The sequence below is a fragment of the Phyllostomus hastatus genome, unplaced genomic scaffold (genome assembly GCF_019186645.2).
Source record: "Phyllostomus hastatus isolate PE091 unplaced genomic scaffold, TTU_PhHast_1.1 phas_contig_34, whole genome shotgun sequence".
NCBI lineage: Eukaryota > Metazoa > Chordata > Mammalia > Chiroptera > Phyllostomidae > Phyllostomus > Phyllostomus hastatus.
In genome coordinates, this window is record NW_025333857.1 from 12,808,085 (window position 1) to 12,828,214 (window position 20,130).

Genomic DNA, 20,130 nt, shown 5'->3' on the forward strand with positions numbered 1-20,130 from the left:
CATTAATATATGAACAAATGAATGAACAAATAAATGAATTTCTTACCTGCAACTTGGCAGTTAATGGTCACATTCACCCCCCGCACTGTTTTGATGGTGCTTCCTATATCCAAAGTGACAGTGGGCTCCTTGATATTGATCACAGTTGTTCGTGATGTTTTCACTAATGGCTTTCCTGAAGATGAGAAGAAATGTGAAATTTTACTGTGTACAGTGGCTGTGGACTTGAGGCATTCCCTTGAATCATGGGATGATGAACAGTGAACAACTGGTATACCCAGCCTTTTTCCACTAACCATGTTTTCCTTTGAAGAAATTGTAACTATACAATATAAAAACCATCCATTCACCCACCTTTTTACTTACCACAGAACTGTCAAAAACAGAACAAGGATTGAAGAATATGAGGATATAGGACGGTATCCAACAAGTTGGATTATTTGTACATTTTTTCATTAAATTAACAAATAACCCTATACATTTCATTTTTAAGAGCTTATTTTTGAAAATTAATCTTTTTACTTTGAGATAATTGTAGATTCACATACAGTTGTAAGACCTACCACAGAGAATTCCTGTGTACCTTCTACCCAGTTTTCCCCAGTGGTAATGTCTTATAAAACTAGAGTATAACATCATAACAAGGACATTGACACTGATTAAATTAAATGAAAGAACAATTCCAACACCACAAGGATCCCGCCTGCTGCCCCCAACTCCACCTTCATCTTTGGCAACCATTTAATCTGGCCTCCAGTTCTATAATGTTATATAAATGTAATCATATAGTATGTAATCTTTTTTTGATTGGCATTTTTTCATTTAAAAAATTCTCTGGAGATTCTCCCAGGTCTCACATGGTACCATGGTTATATATATTAATAGTTTGTTCCCTTTTATTGCTGTGTAGTGTTCCACGGTATGGATGTATCACCAGTTTTTTTTAGCCAGTGACTTGTTGAAAGGCATCTGAGTTGTTTAGATTCTGGCTACTCAAATAAAGCTTCTACGAGCATTGCTGTACCAATTTTTGTGTGAACATAGGTATTAATTTCTCTGGGATAAATGCCTAGAAGTATAATTACTAGGTCATATGGTAGCTGCATGTTTAGTTTTTAAAGCCGCTGAGCTATTTTCTGGAGTGGCTGTATCATTTCACATTCCCTTCAGTAATGTATGATCCAGCTCTTCTGCATACTTATTAGCATTTGGTGTTGTCTTTACTTTTAATTTTATCCATTCTGATAGGTGTGTAGTGAAATCTCACTGTGGTTTATTTTTCATTTCCCTAATGGCTAATGATGTTGAATGTATTTTGATATGCTTATTTGTCATCCTTACATCTTCTTTGGTAAGATGTCTCTTCATGTCCTTCGATCATTTTCTAATTGGGTTGTTTATTTTTTACTATTGAGTTTTGAGTTTTTGAGAGTTCTTCATATTCTAGATACTAGTACTTTCTTTGATATGAGGTTTGCAAAGATTTTCTTTCAGCCTGTGGCTTTTCTTTTCATTTTCTTAACAGGATCTTTCACAGGGCAAAGTTTCTAACTTTAATAAAGTCTAATTTATCACATTTTCCTTTATGGAACATGCTTTTGATGTTAAGTCTAAGAACTATTTACCTAGAATAGATGCTGAAGATTTTTTCTAAAAGTTTCATAGTTTTACAGTTTACATTTAAGTCTGTGATACATTTTGCATTTATTTTTGTATAAGGTGAGATACTTAGGTCACTGTTCATTTGTTTTTTGCCTATGGATGGCCAATTGCTCCATCACCATTTACTTATTTATTTTTTAAAGCTATATATATGCTTGTGGTTAATTCTAGCATTTAAAGAAAAATTTTAATTGAATTTATTGGGGTGACATTGGTTAATAAAATTATGTAGGTTTCAGATGTACAATTCTATATCATCTGTATGTTGTATTGTGTGTTCACCACCCAAAGTCAAATCTCCTTTGTCACCATTTATTGAACAAGCTATCTTTCCTTCACTGAATTGCTTTGCATCTTTGTCAAAATTGATTGGATGTATTTTTGTGGATCAATTTCTGTGTTCTCTCTCCTGTTCCATTGATCTATGTGTCTCTCTCAATACCACATGATATTAATTATTATAGCTATACAATTAACCTTGAAATTGAGTAGGCTGATTATCCTTACTTTATATTTTTTTGATATTCTATTGTCTTTCCCTTTCCACATAAATTTAAAATTAATCTTCTCTATAACTATAAAGTCTTGCTGGGATTTTGACAGGAATTACATTAAACCTGTATATCAACTTGGGGAGAACTGACATCTTTACTGTGTTGAGTCTTCCAACCAATGAACCCTGTCTATCTCTCTGTTTGTTTATAGCACCTTTAATTTCTTTCACCAGAGTTTTGTAGTTTCCAGCATACAAGTCTTGTACATATTTTGTTAGGTTTATACCTAATTATTTTGTATTTTTTTGAGGTATGATAAATTATACTGTATTTTCAATTTCAGTGTTCATTGCTAGTATAGAGAAACAGTTAATTTTTTGTATGTCCTGTGACATTGCTAAACTCACATACTAGTTTTAGAACTTTTTTTTGGTAGATCCTTAGTATTTTTAAGTAGGCAATCATTTCATCTGCAAATAGTTTTATTTCTTCCTATCTGATCTGTATTCCTTTTATTTCCTTTTCTTGCATTATTTCACTAGATAGAACTTCCAGCACCATGTGGAATATGAGTGGTGAAAGTGGGATTTTGGTATGATGAGTGATTTTCAATTGAAATCTGGACATTTTCATATTATGTTATGCAACACTGGATCTTATTTAAACCTGCTGTTTTAGCTGGCTTTCTCTGAAACCACTCAAGTGGTGGGGGGGCAGGGAGGTGCCATGTCATTTCTATACAGTGAAGGTAGAAGTCCAGGTTCTACACTTGGCCTGCTTTGCCAGCTACATTGGGGATATGCATTACTGCTGGGCAGGAGTGGGTCTTCTTGCTTCCCACATGGTCTCCACTGACACTGCTTTGGGAGGGCCCTTGTTACCATTGGGTGGTGGGGAAAGTCCTGCAGGAGGGTTTCTTTAGCCCCACTCCATGTAAGAGGGTAAGGAGGGCCCCTCAGGGTGAGGGTGGAACTCCAGGCTGCTTGTGTGGTCTGTCCTGGTGGGGGGTGGGGATAAAATCTGTCTTCTCTGAGGTGGTATTCGTGGGTTTGCTGGGAACCTCACATCAGTACAATGGGGTGGAGTCTAGGCCCCCCACTCAGCCTTTGTTGGTGTGGGTGGCAGCAGACTACGGTGTTTTCTGTGGTGTTTGGAATAGAGTGGTATTTTCTAAAAGTTTTCTGTCTTGCTAGGCTGCCTCTTTCCTGGTCCTTTGGCTCCAAAGAGCTGGTTTTACTCAGGTTTTTTTTTTTTCCTGTTCCTGTTTCATTTCTTGGCAGCTGGCTTCTTCAGCTCCATAGTTGGGATGCAGAAGGCAAAAAGAAATCTGAAGAAAGTCACAATTGTGTTGTTCCTTAGTTCTCAAGGTGTCTAGCCAGTCTGCTTTCTCTTCCCACTATTCAATTTTCAGAAGTTTATTTTATACATAATGTCCACGGATTTCAGTTGTATTTAGCAGGAGGAGTAGAAAAAAGTATATCTATGCCATCTTCCTGGAAGTGGAAATTCTGTGTACGTTACATTTGAATAGACCTTTATCAGTTGCAGATAAAAATCTCATACTTCATGTATACCACCACATAATCCAATGAAAAATTCATTTGTTGAGCACCTTGAGGAAATAAGGGTCCACATGAGATCATTTTCATATACCTAAAGCTTAATATTTTTTGTGAGTCAAATGGATTTAATTTTGTTTCAATTCTTTTACAGGCAGGACATTCTACAATGGTATTTGTTCTTCTGTGCCTTCATTAACTGTGAAGAAACCCATAATTCAACAATGCCCTTTGGAGTCTTATAACTGCTTTTTATACTTTTTGTTTTCCCCATCATCTTTTTATCCTTTGTTCCTGCTTGCACGGTCACACAGCCTCATATTCAAAGCTGTCCCTCTTTTTTTCACCCCTACTTTTTAAAAATGGTGAAAGCATTTATTACCTTACAAAATGTCCTTTGAGAGGCGGAGCAGGCTCCAGGCCCACAGTGGGGTGACGTGGCCTTAGGGATCCAGGTTCCTGCTGTGACTGGTCAGTGGGTCCTAAGGCTCATCCTAAGGCACATGGTTGCCAGAAGACTTCAGTGTGATCTAGAATTCAGCTCCCAGACTCAGGACACTAGAACTTTAACTCCTTATAGTGTAGCTTGGGATAGAGAGATTTCCCAGGCTGTACTACAAGGACTAGTGTAGCAACCATAGCAATTTCCAAGTTGTAGTTAGTCATTTTATTTATTTGTTTTCAGGTTCCCCACTATGATCACCTTAAGGAATGTAAAATGATTGGCACCTAATACAGAGTCAGAAGTACTAAGGTCATTATTAGAGATGATAGCCAAATATTTCTAAATTTCCTTTCCTCTGGACACAGAACTTTTTGGTTGAGTAGAGTGATCTGACTAAAAGCTTTGGCCAGTGAGTTTGCTGCATGAATAAAGATGGTTGCAAGTCTTCTATATGAATTATGAGGTGGGGTTATTTACTGTTTAGGTTCTGGGGAAGGAATTGGTCATATGAGAAAAGACAGAGGTGAGAAATGGCCACTGTGGGAAATGTGATGGGTAGTGTATGTGAATATAAAGATGGATGGATGAGTATGTTTAATTGTATAATGGAGCACTCAATGTGCATTTGTTGGCCTTTTGAGGTTGATAGTTTTCTGGATCCTTGACTTGGTACTTGGGAACTTGGTCATGGACATTGGTCAGAACCTGCTAATCTCTACTCACATGCCTTATCTTTCATGTTTTTCCAGGTTTGCAGTAAGCATTGGCTACTGGGATAACTCTTACATCCAACATCTTGCGAGACCACCTAAAGAGAAGAAAACCCCTGAACCCCTGGCCAGGTGGCTCAGTTTGGCTGGACCATCGTCCTATACACCAAAAGATTGTGGGTTCAATTCTGTCAGGGCCCATACCTACGCTGTAGATTCCATTCCCAGTTGGGGTGCATACAGGATTTTCTCTCTCTCTCTCTCTCTCTTTCTCTCCCTCCCCTTCTCTGAAATCAATAAACATATCCTCAGATGGAGATTAATAAAGAAGAAGAAGGCCCTTGAAATTAACAGAGGCAAGTGACTGTCTTTCTCCCTACATCTGCTCATTAGCTGAGCAGCCTGAAGTTTTAGGGAGTCATTCTTAAAAAGAGTTCCAGTATGCATTCTCGCCAATAGTTTGTGAAAATGCTTATTTCCCAACATCCTTACCAACACAGTGTATTATGAAACTTTTTATTTTTGATTAATTTATTTTTATTGTTATTTTTTCTTTTTCCCCTTTTAATTTGCCTTTAGGCACAGAATATTAAACTCATTAGAACTATGCTTAAGGGAAGAAGAAATTTGAGTGAGGTTTGGAGGAGCTCACCTGTGAACATACACATTGGCTCTCTATATCTATTCTGACTGTTTTGTGGTCTTCCCTCTTATTTCACTTACATTCCATATACTTGAGGTTATGTATGACCTTATGTGAAGATGAGTGGTTTTGCATTATGATGATTTCTGAGAATAATATAGGGCGATAATGTGAGAATCCATCTGGAATGACAGTGAATTAATATTGACACGTTTACCTTATCTCTCTCTCCATAAGAAGCTCCCCAGCTCCAACTTGTTACCTTTTTTTAGCCCCTAACGCTAGCCAGCCTCTGTGTTGCTATAACCAAAACTGGCTGGACTGTAGCAGACCCTAACTGGCCTCCTTGCTTCTACTCTTCTTCCACTATGGTCTCTTCTCAAGACAGACAGAGTGATCTTTCTAAAACTGAATCAGATCACAGAATTTCTCTGCTTGAATTATCCAGAGCTTTTTCAGTGCAATAAGCACATCGTCTCAAGCTCCTCTTCATGACCGAACATTCCCTACCTGTTCAGGTCCAGCTCTGCATCTCCCCGGCACCTTGAGGCCACACTCCCAGCAACCACTGTGCTTCAGCCACACTGGCTGTCTGCTTCTTCTTCCAGAACATCAGCACGTTTGTCCTTGCTGTGCCCTTCCCCTGACACCATCTACCTGCAGACATCTGCACAACTCTGTTCCTTTGGTCTTTCATGCCGCTGTGCAAATACCGCCTCCTAGGGGGGCCTTTTCTAACCACCTCGTCTAAAACATGCACCCTTTTACTCCCTACCAGTCATCACCAATTTTATAAGCACTAGATCAGAATTTACCTGGCTTATTTGTGTGTTCTTTGCCTCCTGTCCCTCACCATGTAACCTCTGTAAAAGCAGGGATCACATCTTCCTCCTTCGTTTCTTTCGTCCTAATACCTAGTCCTGGCACACAAAAGGTTCTCAGTCAATATCCAGTTAATGCATATATGTGTGCATATGGTATGCTCTGTGCATTATCTGATTTTTTTTTCATAACAACTCTGAGAGGGAGGCAATGACTTTTTGTCTTTTGTATGGACAAGGCTCAGAAAGGGCCATGGTTTGTCCAAGGCCAGAGGGAGAAAACAAGTGTAGGCCTGAATGAGACCCCAGAACTTTGACCTAAAGTCCAGTGCTTATAATTGAGGATCCCATATCCCTGTCTATGGATAGGCCACCTCAGAACTCCCAGGGCACTTGTTAAAAACATAATCTGTTCTGTTATAATAGTTGCCTCACAATGTAATAAAAACAATGGTGCCAGTGGGGAGAAGCAGGTTAGGGACCAGAGGGTTTCAGGCTCACAATTACTGAGTTATATTTCCTATAGGAATTTTAATAATAAAGGTGGTTTTTATAGCTGCAAGTGTATAGCTATAAAATTCAAATGTCACTGAATTAAATCCAGCACTTAATTAATTAGATTGAGCTTTAGCTGAAAAGTAATGGCCTCTTGTCCTGTCACTGGAGGGGCTGCTATGAGCACAGGCTACTTTATGGTCTTACCTTCACGATCCATTGTTCAGACAAAGCACAAGGTTATCCAAGTATTTAGAATTCATTGAAATTTATAATGGAAACAGTGTTTCATAATCAATTGACCTGCTCACATTTATTAGAAAAAGCCTGTATATATTATTGAGTCCCACTCTAGACCTATTAAAGCTGAATCTCAGGTGGCACGATGGAAGCTGTAATCTCTGTTGTTAACAAGTTCCTGGGTGATTGTGATAAGCAGCCAGGTTTGAAAATCAATGGATTGTATTGTTTTAGTTTTTCTTGACCCAGTTTCTCTGATTCCTGGTGAGAGCTGAGGAGATTTCTTTTTTCGAGACCACTAGTTCTCTACCAGAAAATTTCAATTTGGAACTCTCATTTAATGGCCAACTAAAAACAATAGCAAAAATAAGCCCATTTTAGATCACCTTTAGAGTCACCTAATGGGTATTGCTGGGTAATGCCATGCCTGTTCTTGTGTTCAGTCATAATCACATTAACTAGTATTACTTTAATAATGGAAGTTAACTAAAAAGAAAAAGTAGAGATGCAAAGAGGCAGTGAAGTGATAAATAGTATGTTTGTGCTAAGAGACTCCTAAACAAAGGTTTTGCTACGCCCCACCAAAAAGACTTTCACATGAGACAAAACAGAAACAAGTGCCCGTTGTGCGAGGCCATGGTCACAGAGCCCCTGGGAGTGGCACCTCCCCCGTCAGGCAGGTACGCATCGCCCGCAGCCATTCCATTTTTGCAAACTAGCCTGAGCCCGCAGATTGAATCCGTTTATGAAAATTGACAGGGTTTGTAGATTACTCTTTCAGTTAATCTGTAAATCTGTGTTATAGTGGAATGAAAGCTATATTCAGAAGATTATCCCTAATTTTATATCTGTATAAATTCAAGAAAAACAAGGAAATGGAAACAAAGGCAAGCCTTTCAATTTATTGGGCCTGATAGGAGGAATGAAACCTGCCCCAGAGAGTCAGACCCGGAAGTGGAAGTATTAAGAGAATCAATTTTGTTCAGTTTCTTCAGACCTCTTGACTTTCAGATTCTGGTTCCAAAAGAAGTAACATGGAACAGGAGAAATAGAGCCTCACTAGTAAGCAAGGGTGATCCTTGTACAAGGCGCAAGCCTGAGATGTAGCTACAACATGAGTCTCAGGTATCCAGTGATGTGAAGACAGGTCATCTTGTGGTGGCCTTACAGCAGAGGCATTGAGTCCGCCAGGCACACCCTGGCCAGGCAGCGACGGAGGAGCAGCCCCTGGAGCAGATGTGCAGAGATGCGTCCTGTGTACAGTGTGGGCTCTGGCTCACACCCCTTTCCCTTAAGTGTGACTCTGGGGAAAACCAAGTCCAATGGGACAACATCTGAACCTTTGTGCTTGTACAATATCTTTGGCCCAGTGTGAAGGTGGCTGAGAGAGGAGCCAGAGGAGACCAGAGGTTTGTTTTTCTGAGTGCAGCCAAGAACAGACAGCATTACGAGTAACTTTTTCTTAGGGACCAAGTCCAGGCCTCTGCTGATAGAAAGTTTGTTTTCAACAGCATGGTGCCTTCCATTTTAGAAGCCATGCCAGAGACTGATTTGCTATTAACCAAACCCTTTTCTTCTTCTTCCTGGGCCCATGGCTGGGGTGTTCCCCAGCCCCTTTGCTCAGGTGTGGGAACAGCACTGCATTCCTGCAGATGGAACGTGTGCAGAAATGAAGTGCGCTGCTTGACCCGGACCATGAAAACCGGCTGTGCAATAATTCTAGGCTTTATTTGAGGAAGAAATGATCTGTCATATTTTAGCCATCTTATATTTATGATTTTGCTTGTTACAGTATTATCTAATGATAATCCAGGTTTAATGAATATTTGCTCACTTACTGAAGGAATGAGTGAAATGGGTCTTCTTTTAATTCTCCTAACAAGTCACAAATGTCCAGTGAAGTGGTCCTTCACTGTCCTTAGCCATCAAAAATGAATCGAACCTAATCAACCAAAAAACAGCAAGCAAAATAGAACCAGAGACATGGAAATAAAGGACAAACTGACAGTGACCAAAGGGGAGTGGGGAGGGGGATAGCAGGGGAAAGAAGGAGAAGGGTCAAGTCAAGGAACATGTACAAAGGACCCATGGACAAGACAACAGGGGTGGGGAGAGATTGAATGTGGGAGGTGGGTAGTGGGTAGGGCAGGGGAGAGTTATGGGGGGAAAATGGCAACAATTTTAACTGAACAGTAGAAAAATTTAAAAAAAGAATTGTATTTCAAAAAGTTCAGGTTCCCACTGTTCAGCTAGAGGCGATCTAGGCCAGGAAGTATGCGTGTGTGCTCATCCTGCAGGAGGACAAGGGGACTTGTTGGAGAGGACCAGACACTGGGCAGTGGCAGACGCAAGGACTGATGGCATGCAGCAGGCAGGCAGGCCTGGAGATGACTGAGAGCTCCAGAAAGAATCAATAAATGGTGAATTGGTTGAGGGTGTGACCCAGAGCTCAATTCAAGAGAAAGGTGAATGAGATAGTGATGTTCACTAATTAAAATATTTGACTATACAGCAATGAGGTGCTAGAAATTTCACAAACTTTCATAACCTAAAACTAAGCAATTGTATAAATCAAGATTTAATTGTATACATTGTATAAATTTATAAAATGGTATAAATCCAGATTTGATCAATGGATAATGCTCTGCAGTCAGTAAGAATATCAAAGCAATACCTTAAGAAATGGTAGCTTCTGCTTACAATATAATTAATTAGGATAGGTCCCTCACAAGGGCCACTGGAGTTAAATCTGTGAAAACTGCCTGAAAGGAGACTTCCCAGGTGAAGAAGTTAAAACCTCGTAAGTTACGTTTAAGGAACCATGATCACTGTAAACCTTTGAAACTCTTATCAATAATAACTACATCTTACATAACTGAGTCACTAATGAGGGATACTCTTAATGTTCAGTTACATTTCTTCCTGGCCAGAAACTTTTCGGGATCTGGCTACCTGGCGATTTCAACAAGAGTGGCTTTGTTACAGATAATAGTCATATTAAAATGCATAATTTTTTTAAAAAGTCTGGTTCTCCTTCCAAATGCCTTTCCCATTTTGTAGCTCAGAAATTTTAACTCCATCCTGTCCTGCTCGCTCTCTCGAAAGGTCTTCACGTCCACCACCTGCCTCCTGAGTCAGCACTGGCCCGTCAGTCAGCTGTGTGTACTCTGCGCTCTTTACACTAGTCTGCCGAGAACTTTTCCTCTCATTGGTTATTTTTCTGAAGATATTGCAGAAGCTGTGCTTTGCCATCTAGTCATCTATTCTCCCAAATATAAAGGAAGTAAATTTGCAAATGCTAAAGTTTCAGGCAAGGAGAGATGATGGTTGTGCCTCATGTGTATGTGAGAGGTTGTAGAACTCAGGTTGCAGGAGACCCCAGTGTGTGTCCCAGTGAAACCCTCTGTGTACAGTAAGGACATGGGTTTGTACTTCTGAATCTGGTTCTAGATTTTGTGGTGAGGAAAATTCCCTAGAATCTTACTTATTTTATTATTATAATAATCTCCTTTTTTTTAGTAATAGCAAAAATAAATATTTTTTCTCCTATCCAAATCATCACATGGTTTTTAGTTAGTGTAATCCAGTAAAATAGATTGTTATTATACTTTGAGTAACACTGACTATATCTGGGAAAGGAGAGGCAATATATGACCAGAGAATACAGAAAATGTAAGATTTAACCAGAGGCTACTTTTTCAGTTTATATTCAGTGCACAGCCATATAAAGCCTGAAAAAATATTATTAAAAATGTAACCTAGTTGGGCTCAGTTAAAAATGGAGAGATTAAAAAAATGTGTGTGTGAGTGTTTGGGTTTCACTTACTTGGTCTATCAACATTAGATTTGCATTTTTCTTTAGCAACAATCAGATGAAAATGAGCTGTGTTTGTCAGGCAGGGTGTGTGGTAGGCAGAATAATTGCCCTCCAGACAGGTCTACACCTCAATTGCTGGAACCTGTGACTATGTTGGATTACGTGGCAAAAGGGAACTAAGGTTGCAAAATGGAATTAAGATACCTAATGAGCTGCCTTTAACATAAAAAGATTATCCTAAATTATCTATGTGGGCCTAGTTTAATCACATGAGCTCTTTTTAAAATTAAAAAAAAAGTACTTTAAGCTCTTAAAATCAGAAGACAGAGACTGAAGAGTTTGTCAGAGAGGCAACCTGAGAAGGACTGTACCCACCACTGCCAGCTTTGAAGATAGAGGAAGAGGACCAAGAGCTCAGGAAAGCAGTGGCCTCTAGAAGCTAGGAATGAGAGTCAGGTTATAGCCAGAAAGAAAACTGGGACCTTAGTCCTAGGTCACAAGGAGCTAAATTCTGCCCACAACCCCAATGGGCAGGGAAAACATTCTCTTCTAGGCTTTCAGAAAGGAATGCAGCCTGTTGACATCTTGATCTTTTCCTGGTGAGACTACTGGGCTTCTGACCCACAGAACTGAGAGAGAATATATTTGTGTTGTTTTAACAATCTAAACTTTTGGTAATTTGTATGGCAGCAATAAGAAACTAATGCACAGGTTATAAGCCCTTTCTACATTACTGAAGTTGTCACTACAACAAAGAAGACATATGAAAAGATGTTTGACATCATTAGCCATTAAGGAAATACACCGTATTTTTCAGACTATAAGGTGCACCCCCCACCAATTTGGGAGGAATAATGGTTGTTAATGCTGCTGTTAAGCATCTACATTTACATTTACATTGGTGAAATATTGTTATTTATGTTATTAAATATTTTACTACATTTTTTGCTTCAAAAATTTTTTTCCTATTTTCCTCCTCTAAAACCCCTAGGTGCGTCTTATGGTCCAAAAAATACAGTAAATCAAAGTCACAATGAACTCTCCACTTCACATCCCTGAGGATGGACAGAAAGAAAACAGCAGCAAATGTTGGTGGAATATAGAGAAACTGGCACCTTCATACGTTCCTGGTAGGAATGTAAAATAGTGTGGCCACTTTGGAAAGTAACTGAGTTTCTCTAAAAGTTAAACATAATTGTGTCACATGACTCAGCAATTCCACTTTTATGCATATATACCTGAGAAATAAAAGCATATGTCCACATCATAATTTGCCCATGAATATTCATTGCAGCATTATTCCTAACAGCTAAAAAGTGGAAACAACCTACATGCCCATCAACTGATGAATGATGAGTATAATGTGGCATATTCACACAATGGATTATCATTAGCAAACAGCAATGTAGCATACATGCTATACAATACAGATGAACCTTGAAAACACTGTGCTAAGTGGAAGAAAGCAGTAACAAAGGCCCATGTATTGCATGATGAATAGTCAGGTCTATGGAGATGTAGTGTATTACTGGTAGCCTACCTATGGCTGGTGGGAGTGGGGGTGGGGTGGGGAGTGATGGCTAAGGGGTGTGGAGTTTATGGGAAAATAAAAATACTCTAAGATTGGTGGTGGTGATGGATACACAATCTGCATGTACTTAAAGCCATTGAATTGTATTCTTTAAATGGCTAAATTGTCATAGTGTGTGAACTATACCTCAATAAAGTTTTTTTTGAATCATCACCTTAGGTTTTAGTGATTGGTATACAACTTAAAAAATTTGCTTAAAAATCACAGAGTTGCACACTTAAGTTGGTTAATTTTATGGTATGTAAATTATTCCTCAATAAAACAGAAAGAATAGTTTTAATCTGATTTAACCTTTCCTTGATGATTCAGGGTCAACATTGTGACTACTCGTTAATTATCTTGCACAAAAATTGAGAAGGAATTGGAATTTCTTTGCCCTTGTGATTCGGGTTGTCGGTGCATCTGCAGTATTTATATTATAGGCCGTTAGTACCATGGAGGTGGGTAGGGCTTAGACCACCCTTCTCTGAACATTCGCAGGCTGCATGGCTTCCCTCTTCTCCATCCATTTTCTCAAGATAATTTTTGCCAATGACACGTGTCAGTTTACTCAGGTTATCTCTTCTAATTATTCAATTGAAGTTGATTATTCTTCAAGAGACTAAGGTAGCAAGGGATGCTGTCACAACTTCTTTAGCATGTTCTGCTGCAGAGTTTTGGACAAGGGACCCTGCACCTAGCACAGCTGTGTGATGCTGCAGCCTCTCCTAGAAGCAATTAACCGAGGATGTGGCAGGTCCTACTTGCTCTCCAACCACCCAAGTTTCTCTCATTCTATTGGATAGCGGTGGGATTTACTCTTCCAGAATTTGAGATGAGTTAGCTTGGACCATTTGTTTTTCCTGTCTGTTTCCTGTAGTCTACTGGGAAATAGAGGAAGTTGGATCTTCTTGCTATAATTTTATACATTTAATCTAACTTCTGTAACAGCCAAGAGTCATTTGTGGGCATGCTACACATGTGTATATATTGAGGAAAACTTAAGGGCCTTGGTACTCAGTATTCTAGCAGATAATGAGGTTCCTTGATGGCAGCTTGAATCAGTCAATGGCCATTAATTACCCTGTTATTCAGAGTTCCATTAGGAACACAGCCAAACTTGTCTGCCTTTGCCTCTGATCTAGTGCACTGGAATAAACCTCCCTCTGTCAGCCTTTGCCACCGATGACAAGGCCCTCTCTGAGCCAAATGCTCTCTGAAGCCAAATCTTCCTTGGTTAGGAGAATTGCTGGAAGAAAAAAAATCCAGAAATGCCAATTTGAAATGACTTACATTATAAATAGCTTACAAACCTGCTTGTCTTTTATTACAGCTACTAAATCATGGTGGGGAAGGGAAAGGAAAAAAAAAGAATTTCAAAAACAACTACCATTTATTTTTATTTTCCCAGAGAGGTTTCTGTAATCTCTTTATTAGACACAATATGTGTCAGCTATTCAACTCATAAAAAAAAACAACAACAGAAAAACATGCCAGGAAAGGAGAAATATTTTCTGTTTCTCCCTTCCTGTGAAATCTTTGAATGAGCTCATTTGTGTTCTCCCCTTTCAATGGAAGAGATGCTTATCCCTCAGCCCTCATCTTCTCATTTTCCATTGATGATGTCAGGCAGGCCTTATAGTATCTCTTTTGTGATCTTATAAAATCAATGACAACCAAAAACATTTCCCTTCTGGCCATGACTTCATCAGTGGTCCACACCTGGACAGGCCTCATCTGCATTGGTAAGTAGAGCTGAACTCCACGGATCCAGACTGAAGCAATTTACCAGGAAACTACTGCTTTCCTTCAAAATGCTGCCCACACCATTCAGATTTGGAATATTTTTGAGCATCCTGGCCGAGTGCTGAATTGCACTAGTCAAGGTGGCTCTCCAATCTTTGTACCTATCTGTGTATGTATCAGAAGCTCTTCTCTACTAGTGCTGTTCTTGCCTGGATGCAAAGTAATAACTACTTCAAAATGTTAGAGGGTGACATTTTGGTGATATTCTTATATCTGAACTGCTGTATGTTACTCTCATCTACATCCTGAGCAGTGAAACAGGTACTCAATTAAGTCAATTTAGGACAGAAAGGAATTTTGTGCCACTGGGTCTACATGGCCATGAGTTCCAGGAGCCAGGGAGGTAGAAAGGGAAACACCGGCCATCTCCATGCCCAGAGACACTCGCCAAGTGACACTCGCCAAGTAATCTCAAAGCTCTGTGACTTAAGAGATAAAATCAATACATAATGGATAAGTTTGGGGAGAAGCAAAAGGCACAAAAGACAAAATTTTACAGGCCCCAAGAGAGCAGAGAAAGGAAGGCTTGACTGTATCAGTGTATCTAAAACTAAATGTGTTTACATGTTTAAATAGTGTACAAATTGGAGAGAGAGTAACAATAGACCTACAATACATCTGAGAGGCAGACGTGGCAAAACTCACTCAATTCAGAAGATGAGGCAATTTGACGGGAGAGGTCTAGCTGTGGACCAGGGAGAGTTCATCAAGCCTCCCTTCCTGTGGTCCATGTGAAATATGCTTTGTTACTAGTGACCTCCCTTGCTGTAACCAATTTTCAGATGACTAATTCAGTCTTTCCAGTTGCAACTGAGACCTGGAGACCCTGAGACAGAGAAGTCTACAAAGGGTTTGTGAACATTCTGGTCTCTGAAAAAGAATCTTCCTCACTGTAAAATTATTTTGGCCTTGTTTTGTGCATTATTCTCACAATAATAGTAGCTGATATTCATCCAGTGCTTACTATATACCCGACACAAGTATAAGCATTTTACATGATGAAAGTATTTAATCTCCACAAGAACCCTCTGAGTCAAGCACTATTATTGCCACCATTTTACGAATAAAGGAGCTGAGTCAGAGAGTATAAAGAAGCTGCTCAGGGTTATATACCTAGGAAGTGACAGAGCCAGGATTCAAATCCAGAACACAAGGCTCCAGAGCCTGCAGGTTTAACTGCCATGCTATGCCTGTGCTTGTGAATTATTATAACAAATTTTCCTGCATCTGGGCAACTCAGGTGCATTGGCAAGACTAAAACCCATACATACCTTATGAAACCATGGGAGCACTTGAGCACTTTGAGCCTCAAAGGATTTTTCCCTATATGGCCTATATTTTCCCTTTTTGGCCTATATTCATACTGAACTGAAGGTAAAAATCTCTGCAATATCTTTAAAAGCACAGAAACACTGAGATTTACCATAAGGAATTGATTGCAAGTGAGCAGAATCAGCTCCTAAGTTCATACTTGAAAAATTTCAGTGTGAAGACTTATAGTGAAAAATACATGGAAGTAAAGTTGGACTAATGTTTTACACATTTTAGAATTGCTTTCAGGATGTGTTTCATTTTAGAAAAGCTAGAGAAAAGACAGAAAACATTTATGGAGTGTGAACTATGTGCCTGGCATTGGGCTAAGTGCTTTTTCATGAATGCAATCTTCCTTGACCTCATGACGATCCATTAAAATATTATTAATTTCATTCTTATGGATAAGAACAAAGACTCATTGAGATTTTACACTTTGTTTGTGATTACACAGCTAATAAGCAGGATAATTGGTTACTAAGCAAACTTAGTAATGCCCAATTCCCCAATCCACATGCCCAATTTAGGTTATAGCTTATACAGTGCCATGCAGCATCTTGATGTAGCCATTTGAAGAAAGTTGTAACCTCTTGATTTGAGGTAGTGATGAGTGGATCTGTTGCCCTCACTAGCCTCTAAACATTATGGAGCACAAAAGTCACGCCTTACTTATTGCTATGTGTCAACAATACTTGGCAAAGGGTAAGCTCGAAACAGCGGGTGAGTACCTTAATACTGTGAATGTGGATATTGACACAGGGATAGATGGTAATTCCACGTAAATACACAAATACAACCTTAAGGTGATGTATACATTTGAGCCTTAATTTTTAGAGGGACTGTTTGGCAGATTTGTCAGTGGACCTGAACAAACCCTACCACTGAAGCACAAGACAAAGCTCCTTAAGCCCTGGGTGTGGTGTTTTGTGATCTACCTCACCCGGCAGCTCCTTTTCCCCCCTTCTCCGGTGCCTCTCTGGCTGCTGTCTCTCTTTCCTGGCTTTGAACCTTTTGGCAGCCTCCAATAGCTCCTCTTCAAAGAGCTGAAGACAAGCCTGATATTTCAATTGCCTTGCTTAATTCCAGACAGGTTTCCATTAATCATATTAAATTCAGGTGAACAAAGGGTGTTTAGTTTGTGACAGAGCTGAATGGTATCTGGATAAATATAAACAAGAGACTTAATCCTGAAAGAGCCACTATTTGCCCAGGACTGGAGAAATGTCAGCAGTGTCCCTGCTAAGGGAGGTCGGAGGGTGGAAGGCAGAAGAGAGTTAACAATGCTGGTGCTGAGCATCTGGACTCTGTATTAAAGAGGGGAATAAAGCTTATGACTGGAATACATTAGGAGAAAAGCAAATGTTCTATTCACAAAAAAAATAGGCATTAATAATATCAGTCTTTAATCCACCCCAGGGCTCCTTAGCTTGCCTTATTCATTGTTGACTTTCATCTTCTCTGTAAAGCCTCCTGCTAAAAGGCCCTTCTCAGATCAGCTTTAGGTCACAAGGGCATAAATACAGTTGCTAAACAGATATGCAAGGGAGTAGCATGTGTGACTGGAAAACAATGTGACAACATAATCCCAGCATGGACTGATGAGGTCAGTGTGGGGTGATGTTGGATTTTCTAGCATCTACTGAATCATCTGATGGGAGTAACAATTGAAAAGAATAAATACAAACACATGCAACATACCCCCACCAAGCTGCTTGGCCCGGATCCGAGGAAAAGGATCCTATTTTGGTAGGACCAGTGGGGAAATGGAGGGAACAATGAGCTGGGAGTTAGTGGACCTTAGCTTGCTTCTTTTCTTCACCACTAGCTGAGCGGCTGTGTGACCCCAGGATGACTGAGCTCTGAGAAATAAGGGCACTAGTCCAACGGGTATGTATCTAAGGTCTCTTTTTAATTTCAAAGGCAAGGATTTGTAAGAGAGGTTTTAGAAAAGTGCTCTACTATAAGATCATGACCTTGGGAGACATTGTAATCTGAATTTTATTTTTTTTAAGTCGTCATGTATAGAATGTTTTACCTAACATCGATGGGTAAAGGCAAAGCATTGGCAGGTGCATCAGAGCAAGAGGTTGAAGTAAAACAGAATCAGAGAGAACACTCTGTGGCCTCAAACCATGACCACAGAATTCCAGTTCCCTGTGGGTGTTAAAGTCTTCTTTGCAAAGAGTGTAACAAGAAGAAATGACAGGGTCCCACAAGAACATTCAATAATCTTAGGTCATGATTACGTTTCCCAACATGCTACTTGTACATATCTCCTTTTCTCATGTTCTTTCTGTATAGAGTATTTCCCCCATCTCTGCATATCAAAATGCCATTCATCCCAACTCTAAGATCTCCCAGATGTAATACAATGTCCTTGCACAGTTTCTGGTTATCACTTAGAGCACTTATTTCATTCTACCTCATACTACACATCACCTCCATTTAATTATAATTACAGATTATAAGCTTCCTTAAGACAGGGTATGGATCTCATCTATCAGTGTGTTGCTGGGCCTGTTTGGCACATGGTAGGCATCTACCCAATGATGGTTTCCAAATTGAAATGAACAAGGTTTTTCATGTACCTGCTAATGTGACAGCAATGGAGACAGAGTCATATCCCAAGGCATTTGTGGCGTTACAAGTGTAGAAACCCACATCAGCTTCCACTGGTGCCAGTATCTGTAAGGAATCATCTGGTTGTAGAAGAATCCTGGAACAACAGAACAAAAATTCCAGTCAGGTCAGTTGAGTCCTTTTTGGCAATCAATGTTGGTTAAGCAGGAAGGAACCCAAGGGATATTAAAAATCCTGTTTTAACAACAGGGACAAATCAGCCACAATTGCACTCAGGAGCCCTGACTCTCTTGCCACTGTGCTTGGTGTGATTCTGGTAGCAACCTCAGATAAGGAGGTTTTTAATTGCTTACACTGCTTGTTGATTACTTGACCTAAATGCTACCAGTTGGAGCAGACAGCCTAAGTGCACTGAACATGTAGAACACGTACCTCTGGTGAGAGCGGGGGAGGATGAATGGTACAGATGGATCTGGGGGAATCCTTATGAAGGGAGAAACAAGTTATAAAGGAGGAATGGGACTTGGTTGTATAGAGGAAACTAAGCAGAGCTTTCAGATATAAAGAAAGGCATCTGTTGAGGCTTGGAGGAGGGAAGAGAGTAAGCCAGAAATCAATATCAATAAGAGGATCTTGATGTGCATATTTGAAGGCAATTGTATGTGTACTTACCTCTCAATTCCAGGTAGTCATATGTACATCTACTGCCTTCATTATTCTGCAAACATTATGGGGCACAAAACTCAGTTTTTATTTAATATTGCAGTTTCCACCATACTTGGCAGAGGGCCTCTGTGTAGAGAAGGTGCCCAATAGAATGAAGGCAAAGCCTGCCCTTCAGGGCCACATAGAGACTATTCTAGAATAATCACTAGTTCAGACACTTTGCTTTACTTGAAAAGAATGATAAGAATTGAATTGTGGGTGCCTACACAAAGAACTTCAAAACCGACTCCAAACTCAGTTTATTGTTTTTTCTTCTCTCAATTTAGGCCATTTATAAGAACTACCTGCCACATCATGGCAGTAGACACATTAATGGCTAAGGATGACTTGAAGCAGGTGTCTTGGTGACTTGGTGAGGCTGATGATAACTGGAATGTGTTTGTGGAGGTAAGAATCCAGGAGGGCAGTGGGGGAGGACAGGGTGGGAAGCTCAGGGATCCAGTGCTCAGACTTGGAAGGGTTTTAGGTGGGTCAATCATTCAATAGCAAAGAAATGGTTTAGAGTTGGTTTTTGGATTTGTACAGTCAGTCATCTCTATTTTTGTGATTATTTCCAACTCCCTAGTTTGAAACTCCCAAGTTTCAAAAGGCCCAAAGATCTAGTCCCTTCATGTCATATTAATATCCACTCTTAGAAGACAACTAGGTAGCAGGGGTTATTTTTCGGGAAAGGTAAAAAAACCCCATAAAAATGTCAGGAGACCTCACAATACTTGGTGATGAAATTAAGACTACAGGTTAGCTCTTTTGCGTTAGCAACACATTCTCCCCACTATACAATTCTTTTCTTTCTTCACTATTTCTCCAGACTCTATGGTCTTTGCAGTTCAGCACAGCCTCTAGTCAGCTCTTAATTATTCTGAGGTGGGTGAGGAGTCTGGCAATGAATCAGGCCCCCTGAACGCTGCTTTTGGCCTTGGGCCTACTGCATTGCTTATTCTTTTTTTTTTTTTTTAGAATGTATGAAATATTTTAATTCATTGCTTATTCTTACCTCCTGTCAGAGGAAAGGCAGGAAAGAAAAAGAAAGGCTTACATCAATTAATCTTTAATCTAGTTACATATGGGCAATTGTAATAAAAATATGAGGAAGGAAATAGAAAACCTTAGCCAAAGGGATTCTGGATGGTTGGTGCTTGATTCAGTGCCATTCCAGACCATCACTGCTATTCCTGGGGACAGTCAAACTTTTGTGTCATTAAACCAGAGCTGAAACTTAGTGAGGGATGACAGAGAGGCTATGAGAGATTG

General features: G+C 39.7%; 1 protein-coding gene across 2 annotated transcripts in view; it reads right to left on the reverse strand.

Moving 5' to 3' along the window:
• ADAMTSL1 (ADAMTS like 1) overlaps nt 1-20,130 on the reverse strand; it is a 924,426-nt gene that overhangs the window by 98,131 nt on the left and 806,165 nt on the right. For both annotated transcript variants that reach the window (XM_045840784.1, XM_045840785.1), the window contains 2 exons: nt 18,162-18,289; nt 47-175 (listed from right to left, as the gene is read on the reverse strand). In XM_045840784.1, coding sequence (XP_045696740.1) covers nt 47-175; nt 18,162-18,289 — 257 coding nt within the window. The remainder of the gene's footprint in view (nt 1-46; nt 176-18,161; nt 18,290-20,130) is intronic.